The sequence below is a fragment of the Neovison vison genome, chromosome 4, assembly GCF_020171115.1.
Source record: "Neovison vison isolate M4711 chromosome 4, ASM_NN_V1, whole genome shotgun sequence".
Classification (NCBI taxonomy): domain Eukaryota; kingdom Metazoa; phylum Chordata; class Mammalia; order Carnivora; family Mustelidae; genus Neogale; species Neogale vison.
In genome coordinates this window covers 145,276,127-145,294,298 of record NC_058094.1, presented here as the reverse complement: position 1 = coordinate 145,294,298, position 18,172 = coordinate 145,276,127, and the positions used below count along the sequence as shown (strand labels likewise).

Genomic DNA, 18,172 nt, shown 5'->3' with positions numbered 1-18,172 from the left:
TTAGTATACAAGTGGACATTCTTTCATTTTTCTTGGGTATATACCTTGGAGTAGAATCGCTGTGTTAACTGATAACTCTATGTTTAATTTTTTGAGGAACCTCCAGATTGTTTTCCAAAGTGGTTGTACCATTTTTCATTCCCATTAGCAGGGAATGAGGGTTCCAGTTTTTCGACATCCTCATCAACACTTTTTATTGTCTTTTTTTTTTAAGATTTTATTTATTTATTCAATAGACAGAGATCACAAGTAGGCAGAGAGGCAGGCAGAGAAAGAGGGGGAAACAGGCTCCCTGCTCAGCAGAGAGCCCGATGTGGGGCTTGATCCCAGGACCCTGAGATCATGACCTGAGCTGAAGGCAGAGGCTTAACTCACTGAGCCACCCAGGCGCACTTTATTGTCTTTTTTATTGTCCCCATCCTGGTGGAGGTAAAATGGTATTTCCTAGGGGTTGTGATTTTGGCCTCGATTTTTTTTTTTTTTTAAGATTCTATTTATTTATTTGTCAGAGAGAGAGAGAGAGTGCGCGTGCACAAGCAGGCAGAGTGGTAGACAGAGGCAGAGAGAGAAGTAGATTCCCTGGTGAGCAAGGAGCTCAATGCAGGGCTCGATCCTAGGACCCTGGGATCATGACCTGAGCTGAAGGCTGACACTTAACTGATCGAGCTACCTGGGTGTCTCTCCTTTGCTGACTTTTTCCTGAAGTATTACATTCCTGGTTGCTATTAAAAATGAAATCATTGTCTTAATTTTATTTTTGGATTGTTTCCCTTTATTTTTGAAAGATCATTTCATAAGATAGAGAATTTTTGGTCTACATTCTTTGCCTTTCAGCACTTTGAGCATGTTATTCCACTGCCATGTGGCCTCCATGGCTTCTGATGGGAAATCAGCTACTAAGCTTATTGAAGATCAAATATATATGATAAATTGTTTTTCTTTTGTTGCTTTTGAGATTTTGTCTTTCTAAGTATGGATCTCTTTGAGTTTTTCCTACTTGGAATTTATTGAGCTGTTTGGATATGTAAATTACTGTTTTTCATCAAATTTGGTGTTTTTAGTCATGATTTCTTCAAAGATTCTTTGTGCCCCATTCTCTCTGTCCTCTCCTTCTGGAACTCTCAGTATGTGTATGTTGGTAGATTTGGGGCTATCCCACAGCATTCTGAAACTTTGCTCATTTTGCTTCATTCTTTTTTAATTCTTCACACTGATAATCTCAGTTGACCTGTCCTCAATTCTTTGATTCTTTCTTCCACCGTTCACACCTGCTGTTGAACCCCTCTAGTGAATTTTTCATTTTAGTTACTGTATTTTTCAATTCCAGAACTGTGACTTTTTAAAAAATAATAACTCTGTCTCTTTGATATTTTATATTCGACAAGCCATCATCTTCATAATTCCCTTTTGTTTTCGCTTTTTAGACCTTGTTTCCTTTCGTTCTATGAACATTTTAAAATAGCTTATTTTATTTTTTTAATGATTTTATTTATTTATTTGAGCAAGCAAGTGAGAGCTAGGGAGAGAGAGTGAGAGAGAGAGCACAAGCAAGGGGAGAGGCAGAGGGAGAAGCGGACTTCCCACTGAGCAGGGAGCCTGACACAGAGCTCTGTCCCAGGACCCTGGGATAATGATCCGAGCCAAAGGCAGATACTAGACATACTGAGCCACCCAGGCACTCCCTTTTCTTTCGCTTATTCACTCATTTGAGAGAGCAAGCTTGTCCAGGCGGGGGGGGGGGGGAGTGGGGTGGTGGGGAGGAAGGGAGAAAGAGAAGCAGCCTCCCCAGGGGACCTGGGGTGGGGGTGGATCTGAGGACCCTGGGATCATGACCTGAGCTTTAATAATAAGCATAAAATGCTTTTTATAATAAAGCATAAAATGCTTTAATGGACTGAGCCACCCAGACGCTCCTACTTCTGGTCATTTTTTAAACCACTTTTCTCTTTTTTTTAATGAGAAAAAGAGAACTTTTGGAGGTCCTTATGCTGTCATTTTCTCTGACATTCCAAATTAATTTTGAGTTAAAATGTGCTAAAATTTCCCAGGAGCTTCCTGTGATTATACCTAAACATTTTTGTATATATGTATACATGTTTGTATTTTGTGAGTAACGTTAACACACATTTGTTGTGGAAATATGAAGGAATAACCTTGGCTGTTCTTATTATGTAATAGAACATGTGGGCTAAACCTGTGAATCATAGCAGAGAGGGTAGGTAGAGAGAGATGAGTCCAGAAAGATAAGTGGGAGTCAGATCATGAAGGGCCCTAGCTCCCATACTAAGGAGCTTTCACTTTATCCTGACCATGCAGTTACAGGAGAATTTTTCATAATGGGACTGTCATGCTAAAAGTTGCATTCTAAAAAGATCCTTTGGACAACAATGTGGAAAAGCTGACAATTGGAACAGATTCAAGAGGTAGGAGCAGGTTGTATCAGCTGGATGTAGAGGGTGGAAAAGAGGATGAATTCCAGGTTTTTGGTTTGGATGTCTGGGTAAGCGGAAGTCTCCTTCGCTGTTTTGCACTGAATATTCAGGAAGATACTTAGGGCCAGATGGTGAATTGCATTTTGGACAAGTGGGTATTGAGGTGCTAATAGGATAGATACTTGCAGTTTTCTAGTCACTGAAGGCGTAAGTGGGCCTGGAGGTTGGGAGAAAGGCCTTTGGGTAGACAGGGAAGTCCTTATGTGGAAACGGAAACTGTTAGGGAGAATGTGCAGAAGAGAGGTCCGTAACCCCGGGGAACACCAACTTTTAGGGCAAAATGGTACAGTGTTCAGGAGTACAGCCTTGGGAGCCAGACAGCCTTTTGCTAGCATGGTGACCTCAGGCTATTTATTTACTTAGATTTTATTTATTTATTTGACAGAGAGACACGGTGAGAGAGGGAGCACAAGCAGGGGGAGTGGGAGAGGGAGAAGCAGGCTTCCCGCTGAGCAGGGAGCCCTGATGACAACTAGATCCCAGGACCCTTTGTTTATGACCAGAGTGGAAGGCACATGCTAAGGACTGAGCCACCCAGGCGCCCTTCAGGCAATTTATTTTATCTCAGTTTCTACGTCTGTAACTTGAGTGTTAAGAATAGGACAGTTAGAGCAGTGCTTATTATTTTTAGTTTCATCAAGAGATCTGTGAATAAAGAGCTGCCCAAGAAAGTAAAGAAGAAGGTACTATGCAAAGGAGGAAGCGGTCTAAGGTACAAGAAGGAAATTTCAAAGGGATCTACGACGCCAAATTCTGCCATTAGGACAGTACGGTAACTCCATGAAGTCTCCCTCTCTAAGCAGTTAGTGGCCTCACCAGGAGCAACTTCGTAATGAAATGAACCAGCCTGTAAAGGGTTGAAGAGTGAATACGGGTGAACAGTGACACTTCCTTCCCTCATCTCACCACGCTTGTCTCTCCCAACAGATGCTTCCTTAAGGACGGTGAGTTTTGGATTGTACTCCACTTTGTCCGATCAATTCCAGCCACTAACGGCACAATAAGCTGCACCAGGTTACCTTTAACTCCTCCACATCTGAACTTCACACGCCACAGGTGATCTAAGTAACTGATAATACATGACCTCCTACAGACTCCCTTTCTAATTGCTATTATGTGGGGCCGTTTGTTCAGCACCAAGCCCAGCTTCCTTCCTTCCTTTCAGGACAGCTGCAGGGTGTCATTTCTATTATGGCCACCAGGTGGAGCCCGCCTTCTCCTCTGGGACCTCGGGTCGTGACCCGGAAGCACATCCTCCACCCAGTCTGGAGCAGAGATGGCGGCGACGGCAGTCCGAGGGGTGATGTTCCCCGCTGTGCGGCGGCGGCGGCTTTGGGGTTTCGCGGAGAGACTTCTGGTTGGAGGTGCTGCCGGGAGGGTGAGCTTCTCTCCACCTCTCTCCACTTCTCTCCACTCCTCTCCACTCCTCTCCACTTGGGTGCCGCCCGGAACCGGGCCGGGCCCTTCCCTCCGGACCCCGCGCGGCAGCCCTGAGTCATGCGCGCCCGCCCAGCGGTGAGGTCGGTGCCCCGCACCCCCACGGCGGGTTGGCACCCGAGGCCTGAGATTGGGGTGCTCGCTTCCGCTGGGGATGAGCTGACCTTGGTCACCCACCGCGCGTGACCTGCTAGAAAAGTATGGGATGACACTGGTTACCGGCCCTACCCCCCAGAGTTCTCTTTTTGCCGAGGACTGAGCTTCCTCCCCAGCTGTGCTTTCTGCGAGGCCCGGGGTAGCCAAAAGAAAGTTTTGTCAGGATGTATGTTTTTCTCACGAGAACCTCTAGCTTTCTCCAGGGTATGTGAGACTTTCACATGTGTCTAAAGGAAAAGAAAAACCACAGCAGGCGAGTAGTCCGTAGTCAGCAAACAAACCAGCCAGAGTGTTATCTTGAGCATCTGCCCTTCCTGTCTTCACTTTATACCGTTTCTAAAACTTTCTTCTTTTGCCTTGAACAGAGAACCTAAATCTCATTTTTGTGTTGTGTATAGGTATTTTACATTTTTCTCTCCTTTTCTTACCCCCCTCCCCCCGTTTCCTCTATAATATTAAACTTGTCTAGGAGAGGTACTGAAACAAAAGCAGTTTCTCTCTGAATAATTATAAAAACTGTTTGCTTTCCTTAAGGGAAGGGCATGTTTGTAGGCATGCTGCTGGCTTTCGGACTGGTTGAGCCAGGTTCCTAAGCCAGGCTAAGGGCTGGGTTCCAAGTGGAACAAAAATTAAGGAGGAAAGAGACAGGGATAGAGCCTCTGTATAACCAACATTTAACATTAGAATAGTGATGTGTTTTGCTTCCTCTCTCCCACCGCTTCACCCCCAACCAGTCATTATATTTTGGAGGGAACAGATTGCGAAGTACACAGGTTGCTACGCAGGTGGTTCTGAATGTTCCTGAAACCAGAGTATCGCGTTTGGACAACGGACTCAGGGTGGCCTCTGAAGACTCTGGCATTTCAACATGCACAGTAAGTAATTCCAGCAACCATTGTTTAGGTGACCTCTCATTAGGAGAGAGCCGATTGTTGATTTTATTGAATTATTTTTTTTAAAGATTTGAGAGAGAGAGAGAGAATGAGAGATAGAGAACATGAGGAGGGAAGGTCAGAGGGAGAAGCAGATTCCCTGCTGGGCACGGACTCCAGGATCATGACCTAAACCTAAGGCGATCGCTTAACCAACTGAGCCACCCAGGTGCCCCGATTGTTGATTTTAATCTCAGCTTTTTATTGGGTGATGGTGGTTGAAAAACGGTGGCACTTACTTTACCTTGACAGATGACTCTCATTTGCGAATCTTTCTTCTAGTGATACTTTCATAGCAAGTGCATGTGTGCCTTGTTTAAGGGTCTGCATCTGGTTCTGATAGCCCATTATTGTGTTGTTAGTAGTGTTGATGATAGTGAAGGAAGTACATTCTCTTAGGCTACTCCGTGCTGTTCTTACATACGTTGTCTTACTTGATCTTGAAAATAATTCTTTGTAGTATACACCATCACACCCAATTGAGAGGCAAGTTCAGAAAAGGTAAATGGTTTTGTCCAAGGTCACACTGCTAATACATGACAGAGCCCGGATTTGAACCTAGATTTTCTGGCAATCTCTAATGTTCTTTATACAGTAGTTGTTAATTGGCTATACCAGCAAGTTGGGCTAAAAATCTGGGTCCTCTGTGAAACTGGCAAGTAGATGCTTTAGCACCCAGCAGTAGCTCAATGACCAAAATTTTTAAATTACATAGTTCATAGGAATGTGTTGTCAGTTCACTGAAGTCAAGAAAACTAGTGTTAGGATTGGAAAGCCTTTGTGGGGGAAAAAAGGAAGGAAATTGCTCCCTCTCTCCAGTTCCATTCCCCCAAAATAAAGAAAATGATGTTTTCTTTACTTTTTCTTTGATTACATTAAGGTTGGGCTCTGGATTGATGCTGGAAGTCGCTATGAAAATGAGAAGAATAATGGCACAGCTCACTTTTTGGAGCATATGGCTTTCAAGGCAAGTTGTAAGACTTTATAAAAATACATTTTCTTTAAGATGCATTAAGCATAAATTCTTTCTAGGGCAAGGAGAACTACTAAAATAGTAGGTGTATATATATATATATATATATTTTTTTTTTTAAAGATTTATTTAAAATTTTTTTAAAGATTTTATTTATTTTATAGACAGAGATCACAAGTAGGCAGAGACAGAGAGAGGAGGGGAGGCAGGCTCCCCGCCGAGGAGAGAGCCCGATTCGGGGCTCGATCCCAGGACCCCGGGATCATGACCTGAGCCAAAGGCAGAGGCTTTAACCCACCGAGCCACCCAGGCGCCCCTAAAGATTTATTTATTTGAGAGAGAACGTGCATGTGTGCATGCACATGTGGGAGGGGGAGGGAGAGAGAATCTCCATCAGACTCCCCACTGAGTGCAGAGCCCTACACAGGGCTTGGTCTCAGGACCCGGAGATCATGACCTGAGGCGAAATCAAGTTGGACAGTCAACCGACTGAGCCACCCAAGTGACCCCAGTAGTATAGTTTATTTATTTAATCTTTTAATCTTTTTTTCTGAAATAATTACTGAAAGTTGCTTTGTAGAGTTGAAACAAGGATTTTTTTTGGGATATAAGTGTCATCGAAGTATACCAGTGTTTTTGAGGCCCGATGCACTTTAGAAATCAGATTTGGTCCTTGCATGAAACTGATGTTGCTTATATGCTCATATTCATTGCCTGAAGTGTTTAGAAGAATGAGAGGTAAAGGAAGGCATCATAATTTTTTTTCTTTTTTGTTTCAGGGCACCAAAAAGAGATCCCAATTAGATCTAGAACTTGAGATTGAAAACATGGGTGCTCATCTCAATGCTTATACCTCCAGAGAGCAGACTGTGTATTATGCCAAAGCATTCTCTAAAGATCTGCCAAGAGGTACTATTATTATGTATAGTGCAGATAGGTAGTTTTCACAAGTTAAAAAATAATCTAGTACTGTTTTTACTGTGTTTGTTGTGGAAGTGTAATCCTCAGAAATGTGAAAAATGAATCAAACTCTGGGTGAGAGGACACCTATTTTTATTTTTTTTCTGTGAATATGACAAATGGTATCAAATAGTTGGAAGCTGCAAGACTTGTACAAACCAGGCCCTAACACTTGATTCAAAAATCCACTCTCCAGACCCATATGTATGTAGTGAAACATTTTTAATGCCTTTACAGTCTGTTGATGATTTCCTTTGCCGTGCAGGAGCTTTTTAGTGTGATGTTGTCCCACTTGTTTATTTTTTATTTTGTTGCTTTTAGTGTCAGTTAAAATCATTACTAAGACCCGTGTCAAGGTACTTTACTGCCTATGTTTTTTTCTAGGAGTTTCATTGTTTCAGATCTTAACTTTCAAGTCCTTAACCCATTTTTAGTTGACTTTGGTATATTGTGTAAGATAGTGGTAGTTTCTTTTCTTTTTAAAGGATTTAAAAAATTTATTTGACAGCGAGCGTACAAGCAGGGGGAGTGGCAGGCAGAGGGAGAGGGAGAAGGAGGCTCCCCACTGAGCAGCAAGCTGGAGCTGCCTTGAGCCCAGGATCGCTTAACCAACTGAGCCACCCAGGTGCCCCAAGATGGTGGTAGTGTCATTCTTTTTTTTTTTAGTATATGTGCTGCCGAAGCGAGCACGGTAGTGTCATTCTTTTGCGTGTGGCTGCCCATACTTCCCAGCAGCATTTATTGCAGAGACTACCCTTTCCCGTTGCATATTCTTGGTTCCCTTGTAAATTCATTGACTGTTCATGGGTGGGTTTATTTCTGGGTTCTCTGTTCTGTTATAGTCATCTAGGTTTATCTTTTTATGCCAATACCATACTGTTTTGATTACTGTAGCTTTGTGATATAATCCAAAATGAGGGAGCGTGATGACTCCAGCTCTGTTCTTTCTCAAGATTGCTTTGGCTATTTGGGATTTTTTGTTGTTTCATACAAATTTTAGGATTCTTTGTTCTAATTCTGTGAAAAATACCATTGGAATTTTGATAGGGATTGCATTGAATCTGTAGATGGCTTTGGGTAGTAATGAACATTTTAATATTCTTCTAATCCATGAGGATGGAAGAGCTTTCCTTAACTTTTGTCATCTTCAGTTTCTTTCCCTAATGTCTTGTAGTTTTCAGAGTTTGTCTTTTTACCTCCTTTGTAAGTTTAATCCTAGGTATTCTTTTTGATGCAGTTGTAAATGAGATTGTTTTCTTAGTTTCTGCTAGTTCATTATTAGTGTGTAGAAAGGCAACAGATTTTTGTACTTTGATTTTGTGTCCTGCAACTTTACTTGATTTATTCTGAAGTTTTTTTGATGGAGTCTTTAGGGTTTTCTGTGTATAATGTGTTACCTGCAAATAGTGATGGTTTTGCTTGTTTCAAATTCGGATACTTTTTATTTCATTTTCTTGTGTAATTGCTCTGGTTATTAGGAGCATTTTTTTTTTTTAAGTTTTTATTTTTATTTATTTGACAGAGGGAGAGATCACAAGTAGGCAGAGAGAGAGAGAGAGAGAAGCAGGCTTCCCACCGAGTTGAGAGCCTGATGTGGGGCTCGATCCCAGGACCCTGAGACCTTGACCTGAGCTGAAAGCCGGGGTTTAACCCACTGAGCTACCCAGGTGCCCCTAGGAGCATTTTTTTTTTTTTTTTAAATTCCCTGTTCTATACAACAACAGCCTGCCACCTGCAAGTAAATAAAAATTTTATAACACGGTATCTAACTTGCATTACAACCAGTGAAAATGACAAAAGGGTGTGTTGGTTTGAATTGCAAAAAACAGTGGTAAGGTTCTTAATAATTTACTTGAACTGTTTTACCCCAGGACTAGTTAGGGACTAAGAACAGAGGGTATGCCAGGCTACTTTAAAGGATTGGTTAGCTCATCCCTCTCCTTTGTTTACACAGGAAACCGCAGGGAAAGCAAAAAACCCAAAACCATACACACAAAAAATGATTAGAGAAAGGATAAGACAAAGTAGAAGACCATTTTTTTCCTCCTGGCTTTTGGTTGGGAAGGACAGAGCCTCTGCCAGTGGCAGTGGCAAATCCTGGAAGCTCCTTGAGGAATCAGCTCTTGTGCTCTTGGAAGCAGCTCTTGGAAGTGCTCTTGAAAGTCTCTTGCAAGCAGCTCTCTTTCGGGGGGTTTGCTTGAGGTTTTTGTCCCCTCAGTTGCGTGAAGCCTAGCCTGGTATGTGAAGTAATAACGTGATGTCAGACTAGCAGTCTCCAATGTTTATGATCACCCAGCCTTATTGGTAAGTGACATGATGAGACTTCAGTATAGGTATATTTACAAATTAAATACAGGTACTATTGTACTAACACACAGAATATTAAATATACATTAAAAAGATTCTGACTAAAACAAACTCCAGGAAATATGATCTCAGACTTGAGCAAATCGCAGTCTAGACTACCAGTCCCATGTAAGGAGAGCCTTCACACAGGATTCCTTGTCCTCCTGTGTGTGGACTGTTCATCACCAGTCACCATCATGACCTCTGGACTGTCATGATTGAGATGGTTTTTACTTGGTCTTACAGATAATTTTTTCTCTTTGGTAATGATTACTGCTTGCTTGGACCTAGCAGTCTCTTTTGTCATGTTGGGCAGACAAGAGGTAACTAATTATAGTTGGAATGTAACATAATTGCTGCCGAGACAAGGACCCTTAGAGTGAAGGTAAAATGAGGAACAAAAGTTTGCAGTAGAGGGGAAGGGAAAAAAAAAATGAAACTAAAGATTATAAATGTTTCGTATTTATTAAAATTTAGATTGTGATTGCAACTGTTGTACTAATTCTTGAAGAGTAGATTAGGTTTTTCCTTTTGGGAGAAGTAATTTTTCTGATAAAATTGAGTAACCGCATAGTAGGATGTCCTTGTGTTCACTTTTGGCTTTTGCAAATTAGGGTCATTCTTAGATAAATATTTGAGGGCTTCATCAGTTTTTCCGGAGGGTCACTTTTAACCTTTCGGGATACCTAGCCTTTTCTTCATGTTAGCCTCTGTTAGATCATGATTTATCAGTGATTTTGCTAATGGTGAGACTATAGCTCACATGGATCAAATGCATGGAAACAGACACTGGGATTAAGTTAAGTGGGGAAGGATATTTGAGAAGACACTAATTCTGTGAGTGGTTCTTTGGGGGCATATTTTAGGTTATGCTGTTTCTTGCCTTTTTTATGTAGCAGCCTCACTGCTGTGGGAACCAGGGTAGCAAATACTTGGGTGCGATGAATCCTGTGTAGGTACCTAGATGTTCTAATGCAGATTTTCTGCTTTGTAATTTTCATACAGAACAATATACACTCAGGTACAGATTCTATGGCGTGTCTGAAGTTGTAGAGTCATTACAAATATTGTGGGGATCTTTGACAAATGTAGGAATTTTCCTCAAGTTCTTTGGTACCACAGAGGTTTATATTTTAAATTTTTAATTTTAATATTGTCCTTTTAGGTATATTGAATGTATAGAAAAGTTTGTTTCTCCCTAATCATTTAGTCAAATTTGAATGGTGCCGTGTCATGGTTTCTGATGCTAGTGTAATCTTAATCTTGAATATTAAGATTCTTAGTGTTTCTTCTTGTTTTATTTTCAATTAGCTGTAGAAATTCTTGCTGATATAATACAAAACAGCACATTGGGAGAAGCAGAGATTGAACGTGAGCGTGGCGTAATCCTTAGAGAGATGCAGGAAGTTGAAACCAATTTACAGGAAGTTGTTTTTGATTATCTTCATGCCACAGCTTATCAAAATACAGCACTTGGACGGACAATTTTGGGACCAACTGAAAATATCAAGTAGGTATAATTCTCAAGATTTTTTTGTTGGGGGGAATTTGAGTTTTGAAAATTAACATTCAGAAACATTCAAAAAGTGTGTTTCAAAATTTAATTTTTTTCCTCCCTAGTAATTCACATAAAGTTGTGGTTGGCTATATTTTAGCCCTACCTAATTCCCAGGTGCCTGGGCCCATGCCTACTACTGACATAACAAGTAACAGTGTCAGCTTTTTTCTTGATACAAAAAAGTTGGAATTGTTTTGATACTAGTTGCCTGTATTCCATTTCTAACTACACTTAGAGCCTTTAAGGCCCAATTTAATGTCAGGTATATTATATGAAGATCTGTGCTTTTTAATTTCCTTTTATATTGCTTTTCTCACTCCATTTACAGATCTATAAATCGGAAGGACTTGGTGGATTATATAACCACACATTATAAGGGGCCAAGAATAGTACTTGCTGCTGCTGGAGGTTTGTGGATTTCCATCTCTGTATCTGTTTAAACACAGGCAGTCATAGAGTGTTGTGCTTATTAGTTTGGTCCTGCTGGGACATGTCCTGGAATTTATTATTTACTGATTTACTGAGCAAATTGTTTCATACGCTGTTTAAGGGGAATGTACAGCACTGGAAGTAGACTTTTCCTCTGTCTTTTCTTCAGTAGTTTTTTTTTTTTTTTTAATAGAAAAACTTACGTAAGTGTATACACAGATTGGGATTTACTTTGCAAGGAAAGGGGTTAAATGACTGGGTAATGATGACATTTGGGAGACGGTGTACTATACTTCGGGAATTTTTTTTTTTTAAGATTTTATTTATTACTTGACAGAGATCACGAGTAGGCAGAGAGAGGGGGAGGGAGGCATCCTGCCTCCCTGCTGAGCAGAGAGCCCAACCTAGGGCTTGATTCTAGCACCCTGAGACCATGACACAAGTCAAAGGCAGAGGCCCAACCCACTGAGCCACCCAGCCGCCCCTGGGAATCTCTTGATTTTAAATTATTTTTTGAGAACCAACTTCACTTTTGGCCAGGCATGAAATGAGTATGTTATGTTGGTTCATTCTTGTTTATTCATTCAGTAGAGCTAAGTACTGAGAAGGGGAAGTATATAGGGAACCATGGAGAGTGTTTAATGGGAATCTAAACATGCAGGAGGCATCAGGACAAGGCTTCCTTGGGGACACGTTTGAAGCCAGTGAATGAAAGAAAATTCCCAGTAGATTTTGCTAGATTTCCTGGCAGTCTGAATTTAGGCAAACAGTACACTTTTGGTTTCCAGGTTTCTTTGTTCTTTTAAGGTAAAGCAGAGATAGATGGTATTCTTTTGTATAGACTTAATTTTTCTCTCTTCAGAAATGACAGTAAATTAAAATTCTAGTTGCTCCGAATAGAATTCTGAGTAATTATGTGGGAATAATGGAGAAAATGAACATAGGGGTTAAGTCTAACAGGTTAGTCATTGGCCCTTGACACTAAATCATGTTACCTTTGCACAGCAGGCAGTGCGCTGAAATTCTCTTGAGCAACATTGTTTCTAAAATGGCTGGTGCTGACTGGGGAGTCACATTTGAAACTGCCTGGGAAACAGGAAGACCTAGTGAGAAGAGGCCTCAACCACCATGCTGTGTGGGATGTCTCTGCTGTTGGTGGCATATGGACACCATGGGTTTTATCGTAGTTCCTATAGGTTCATTTTGATATTGCTGAAGTTGGGATATCTTATAATTAGTGGCCTGTCCTATATTAATTAGCATTTTGTCTTTTTGATACATTAAGTGATGATGAGCCTTATAAGCAATGGCTTCTTATTCAATGAAAAAGACCAAATCCCAAACCTAGCTTCGTTAAAAAAAAAAATTACTGGCTCCTGGCCTTTTGGATAAGGATATGCAGAGGTTTGGGAGTAGGAGCCAAGTATCTGCAGTGTCCAGTCAGGAGGGCCATAGGTGAAGTCAGAACAGTGGGAGTTGGTGGTGTTCGGTGCTGAGAACTGTATGCATGTCCATGATTTATCACTCTGCTTGTCATTCTTGGAACATCAGGCCCTTCCTGTTGTTCCATCACCCTCTGGATTGATAGCCAAGGCAGCTGTCCTACACAGTGCTTCTGAAAACAGGCACTCGGGCCTGGTCTTACGTTATGCCATATATTTGTTTGGGAAATACGGGTGTAAGTTGTGCTTTTACATTCTAAAGAAAGGTTTCATATTAAAGAACCTTCATGGTGATTTTTTTTTTTTTTTTAAAGATTTTATTTATTTCTTTGACAGAGATCACAAGTAGGCAGAGAGGCAGGCAGAGAGAGAGAGAGAGAGAGAGAGGAAGAGGAAAGCAGGCTTTCCGCTCAGCGGAGAGCCCGATGCGGAACTCGATCCCAGGACCCTGGGATCATGACCTGAGCCGAAGGCAGCGGCTCAACCCACTGAGCCACCCAGGCGCCCCCATGGTGATATTTTTTAAAGCACTTGCCACATGTCTAAATTTGTTTTCTGAATTTGTGTTTATCCTTCACTGAATCTGTTTGGGTCATGAGTTCCAACAGTCAATTCTTAGGTTTTAGATGGCCAACAGTGAATGTTTGGTTAGCTATGTTTAGATGACATTATTTTGTTTCTGAATTCTGATAGCAGAGCTCAGACAACAAAGCTCGTATTACATTTACATTCTTTTCTACTTACAATGTACTGAAAAGTGATTTTGCTAATTTGCATTCTAGGACTTTTAGTAATTATAACATGGTTCTGTACAGAATGTGGTATTTTCAAGCTGTCTTATTATCCTTAGCTGTGAATTTGTTGCTGAAAACTGTTAATTGTTCTACAGACTGAGAGCTATGCAGCGCCAAGCCTTGTACCAGCAGGGAGAAAGCGTGTGGCGTGGGCTTACTCTGTAATTGCTTTTACCGCATTCCACCTGGAGCTTTACTGTAAAACAAAGTCTGCCTTAGATTGTGCTGCTACTAGATATATGAAATATTTTCCTTCAATTTAGGAGTTTCCCATGATGAACTGCTTGAGTTAGCAAAGTTTCATTTTGGTGACTCTTTGTCCACACACAAAGGAGAAATACCAGCTCTGCCTCCCTGCAAATTCACAGGAAGTGAGGTAGGGCAAGCCTCCTTAGCTAGTACTTAGCCCTTAGGGCTTCTTGTGTTGTGTTTATGAATGAGTGTGCAAAATGCGCTTCTTTCAAACAGGAGTAAAATGGAAGAAACGAGAGGCTTAAATGGAAAGAAAAAGGGAAGAGCATGGACTTCTATTCCGTATTACTTAATCATTTCTCTCTTTCCTAAGGAAGCAGTGTTTTGAGGGGAATGTCATAATTTGCTCTTTTTGTGCTTTTTCCTTAACACTATGCCCATTTATATATTTTGAGGTATGAAGTGTATTTTCCAAATGCCCCAAATTTTGACTTTCACGTTACGTTAAGTTCTACTCATAGTACATTTCTGGGAGTAGCTGTTAAAAGAGAACTTGCAGACAGCTGGCTGCCAGCTGTAGCCTTCAGCTCATCAGCGGCCTCCTTTGCCGCATTAGGGAGGACGCTCAGAGGAGTACCTGGAGAGGGCTGTCAGCTGCATGGAACCGTGTAGCATCCATGGCATAAGAATAAGCTTGTTATGTCAGTATCAGAATACTACTGATATCTGCCAGTGAAAAAATCCAATTCTTTTTGACCAGGTAATCATCTAATGGCTATGTCTTAAGTATTTCAAGTTATTTCAAAAGATCTTCTGGTGAAGTTTTCTTTGCAGAACTCAAGAGATTTTTCCACATTAGACTGTTCATTGTAATGTGGCATGATTAAACCTTCTTTCTTGTTAAGCCCATTACATGATGGTGGTCTTAACCAGAGTTGTGTTTTGTCTTAACTAGATACGAGTGAGGGATGACAAGATGCCTTTGGCGCATATTGCAGTAGCTGTTGAGGCCGTTGGGTGGGCACATCCAGATACGATCTGTCTGATGGTTGCAAACACACTGATTGGCAACTGGGATCGCTCTTTTGGAGGAGGAATGGTAAGTGATTTAAAAAACAGTTTTCCATAATAAATGACAAGGTGAAACTCTGTACTGTGAATGGACTTAAAATACACACTGATCCTGGACTGCATCCTGGGCCAGAAAAAAATTTTTTATGTGGGTGCCCTGGTTTTTAAGTTGGATAAGTAGCAAAATTTGAGTAAGGTTAGAATTCACTAATAGTACCGTATCTATGTTAATCTAGTTTTAATGATTGTACAGAGGTTAATTTCCTTGTTTTTCAGAAGTGTACACACAGCATTTATGGGTAAAATGCATCAGATCTTTCAGTGTACTCTCAAACAGCTGAAAAAGTTTTTTTTAAAGAGAATGATGAAAGCAGCATGGAAAGTAAGAGGTCTTAGGGAATTTGGATAAAGGGAATTCCTAGTACTATTTTTGTAACTTTTCTGTCTGAAATTCAAAATACAAAGTATGTTTATACTGAAAGATTTCAACAAAATACACTTTAACTATCTTCGGCTTCACACACAGTGGAATTTCAAATCTTTAAGCACACACAGCCAAGAGCCCTATAGATGGGACCGATGACAGGAGTGAATTACTCTAGCGGAAGTGCTGCAGCTGTGTTAGCACAAGTTTCACTGCTTTTACATCATGCATTTCTCTGGGGCTACACTGGGCTGGTGAGAAGTATGGTTCTCAGTCCCCTGAATTTTAACTTCTTGAGATGTTGCTAGATTGAAACTCTGCCCATTGTGGCATTCACCATTTGCTACAGAACTCATGTTTCTTTCTGGTAGATTAGGCACGTATGCCTCCAGTTCTCTTGGACAGTGTTTTCCCTTACAGAATCTTTCCAGCAAGCTGGCCCAGCTCACCTGCCATGGCAGCCTCTGTCACAGCTTCCAGTCCTTCAACACTTCCTACACGGATACGGGATTGTGGGGAATCTATATGGTTTGTGAACCGGCCACCATTGCCGACATGCTACATGTTGTTCAAAAAGAATGGTGAGAAAAGTCTTGCTTATAATTCCCATTTTAAAACTAGTTTCCTCCTCACATCGTTGGTGATTGGTTTTGATAGTGATGTTAGCATTTAATCAAGAGAACAAGACTGAAGAGTAGCAGTTGTTCCCATGTTTTTATTTTTATTTTTTTATATATATTTTTTGTTTCCATGTTTTTAAAGTCTAATGTGAAACTTTTTCTTTTTTTAAAGATTTTATTTGAGAGAGAGAGAGAGAACAGGAGAGGGGAGAAGCAGACTCCCCAGGGAGCTGGGAGCCCAGTGCAGGACTCGATCCTGGGACTCCAGGATCATGACCCGAGCCAAAGGCAGTTGCCCAACCAACTGAGCCACCCAGTGCCCTTAAATCTCTTAAGCAGCAGATTACTTCGGAAAGACAATCCTAAAAGTTTGTTTGGAAGATATCTCTACAGGTTATCTGGCTTGGAAAAGTGTTACAGCAATGAATGTGAAGTTGCTGTTGCTAAAAGAAAACTGGATTGTTTTACTCAGAACTGGTGCCTTGAGACAGAGGCAGAAAGGCCCACACTGTTGGAAAAACATCCGTAACTCTGCTTCCTCTCCTCCACCATTCTTTATTTCTTTTTAAGATTTTACTTATTTGACAGATCACAAGTGGGCAGAGAGGCAGGCAGAGAGAGAGGGGGAAGCAGGATCCCTGCTGAGCAGAGAGCCCGATGCGGGGCTTGAGGCTCAATCCCAGGACCCTGAGATCATGAGCTGAGCTGAAGAGAGGCTTAACCCACTGAGCCACCCAGGTGCCCTCCTCCATTCTTTTTTTTTTTTTTTTTTAAAGATTTTATTTATTTATTTGACAGAGATCACAAGTAGAGAGGGTGGGGGGGGGGGGAGGAAGCAGGCTCCCTGCTGAGCAGAGAGCCCGACGTGGGGCTCGATCCCAGGACCCTGGGATCATGACCTGAGCCGAAGGCAGAGGCGCCCTCCTCCATTCTTAAATGGCTTATAGTTCTCTCAGTCTCATCAGCTGGGCCGTGTCGATTAGTAGGCTTAGGTTAGATTCCACTGGATTCTTTTGAGAAATCAGTGGCCTCCAGACCAGTCCACTAGCATATTCAATCCTAACACAGGGATTGGCGAAGTATTTCTCAAGATGCAGTCAGCCTGCTTTCGTGTTGGAGTGAACCTTTATCTGTAATCATACTATTTTTGAGAAATTAACGATACCAGGAGAATAAAGAGTCAGTGACTTTTCAGCTTTTGTGTAGCTACTAGGATCATTAAAATTTCAACTTTCCATTAAGCTGGAGTCCTAATCCTTGTATGTTGTGGTGCAGTACATAGAATATATAGTATCATATCTTAAGTCATTCACTCAAAAAGCACATAATCTTTTCAACTACTTGACATTTTGATTTTTCCCACTGGTTTTAGGATGCGACTCTGTACAAGTGTAACTGAAAGTGAAGTTGCACGAGCCAAGAATCTCCTGAAAACAAACATGTTGTTGCAGCTTGATGGTAAGAATAAAGACCCAAATTCTACTCTCATAGGGTAGAACTGTATTCCAGTAGTTTTTCCTTTTTAAACAGGTTCTACCCCAATCTGTGAAGATATTGGTAGGCAGATGTTATGTTACAACAGGAGAATTCCCATCCCTGAGCTTGAAGCAAGAATTGATGTAAGTAGTCTTTTGACACTATAGGCGCTTGTACAAAAGTTCCCTGTTAAAAAGCTGAAAATATGTAGGGGTGCCTGGGTGGCTCAGTGGGTTAAAGCCTCTGCCTTCGGCTCAGGTCGTGATCCCAGGGTTCTGGGATCAAGCCCTGCATCAGGCTCTCTGCTCAGCAGGGAGCCTGCTTCCCCCCTCTCTCTGCCTGCCTCTCTGCCTACTTGTGATCTCTGTCTGTCAAATAAATAAAATCTTAAAAAGAAAGCTGAAAATACGTATCACAGATCCCTGTTTAAATTCTAAAGACCTTTTAAGTATAGACTCTGTCGTAACGACACAGAGCTCTGAATGCTGGTATCTTCTCTATTTCAGGCTGTAAATGCTGAGACAATTCAAGAAGTGTGCACCAAATACATTCATGCTAAGAGTCCAGCTCTTGCTGCCGTCGGTAAGCCTGGCTCCTTTTCTCTCACGCACAGCGTGCCCAAGTACTTGTCTTTTACTGAGTTTTACCTTCCTATCTTCTTTTCTTCCTTAGGTCCCATTGAACGGCTGCCAGAGTTTAACCAGATTCACAGGAACATGTGTTGGCTTCGTGATTAAAATGCTCCTACTCAGAATATTTTGAGCATTTGTATTTATAATGCTAACAGATCTGCAAGTTTTAAGCTACCAGTCCCTAAAGAAAAAAATAAAAACGTATGTACCTGGAAATTCGAATGAATCACTGCGTCCG

The 18,172-nt window shown here is 41.4% G+C and overlaps 1 protein-coding gene across 1 annotated transcript; it reads left to right on the top strand.

Annotated features, from left to right (window-relative positions):
* The first annotated feature begins 3,735 nt into the window (after nt 1–3,735).
* PMPCB (peptidase, mitochondrial processing subunit beta) lies at nt 3,736–18,150 on the top strand. Its single transcript, XM_044245862.1, has 13 exons — nt 3,736–3,870; nt 4,820–4,960; nt 5,898–5,984; nt 6,770–6,899; nt 10,608–10,806; nt 11,183–11,262; nt 13,783–13,895; nt 14,667–14,810; nt 15,627–15,787; nt 17,199–17,284; nt 17,357–17,445; nt 17,809–17,884; nt 17,975–18,150. Exons 1-13 carry the CDS (start codon nt 3,769–3,771, stop codon nt 18,037–18,039), a joined length of 1,473 nt encoding a protein of 490 aa, XP_044101797.1. The 5' UTR covers nt 3,736–3,768; the 3' UTR covers nt 18,040–18,150.
* The last annotated feature ends 22 nt before the right edge of the window (nt 18,151–18,172 follow it).

Coding starts and splice junctions, on each gene's coding strand:
- PMPCB (XM_044245862.1), top strand. CDS start 3,769: ATGGCGGCGACGGCAGTCCGAGGGGTGATGTTCCCCGCTGTGCGGCGG. Junction 11,263..13,782: donor AGTACTTGCTGCTGCTGGAG/GTTTGTGGATTT, acceptor CCTTCAATTTAG/GAGTTTCCCATGATGAACTG. Junction 17,885..17,974: donor TCCAGCTCTTGCTGCCGTCG/GTAAGCCTGGCT, acceptor TTTCTTCCTTAG/GTCCCATTGAACGGCTGCCA.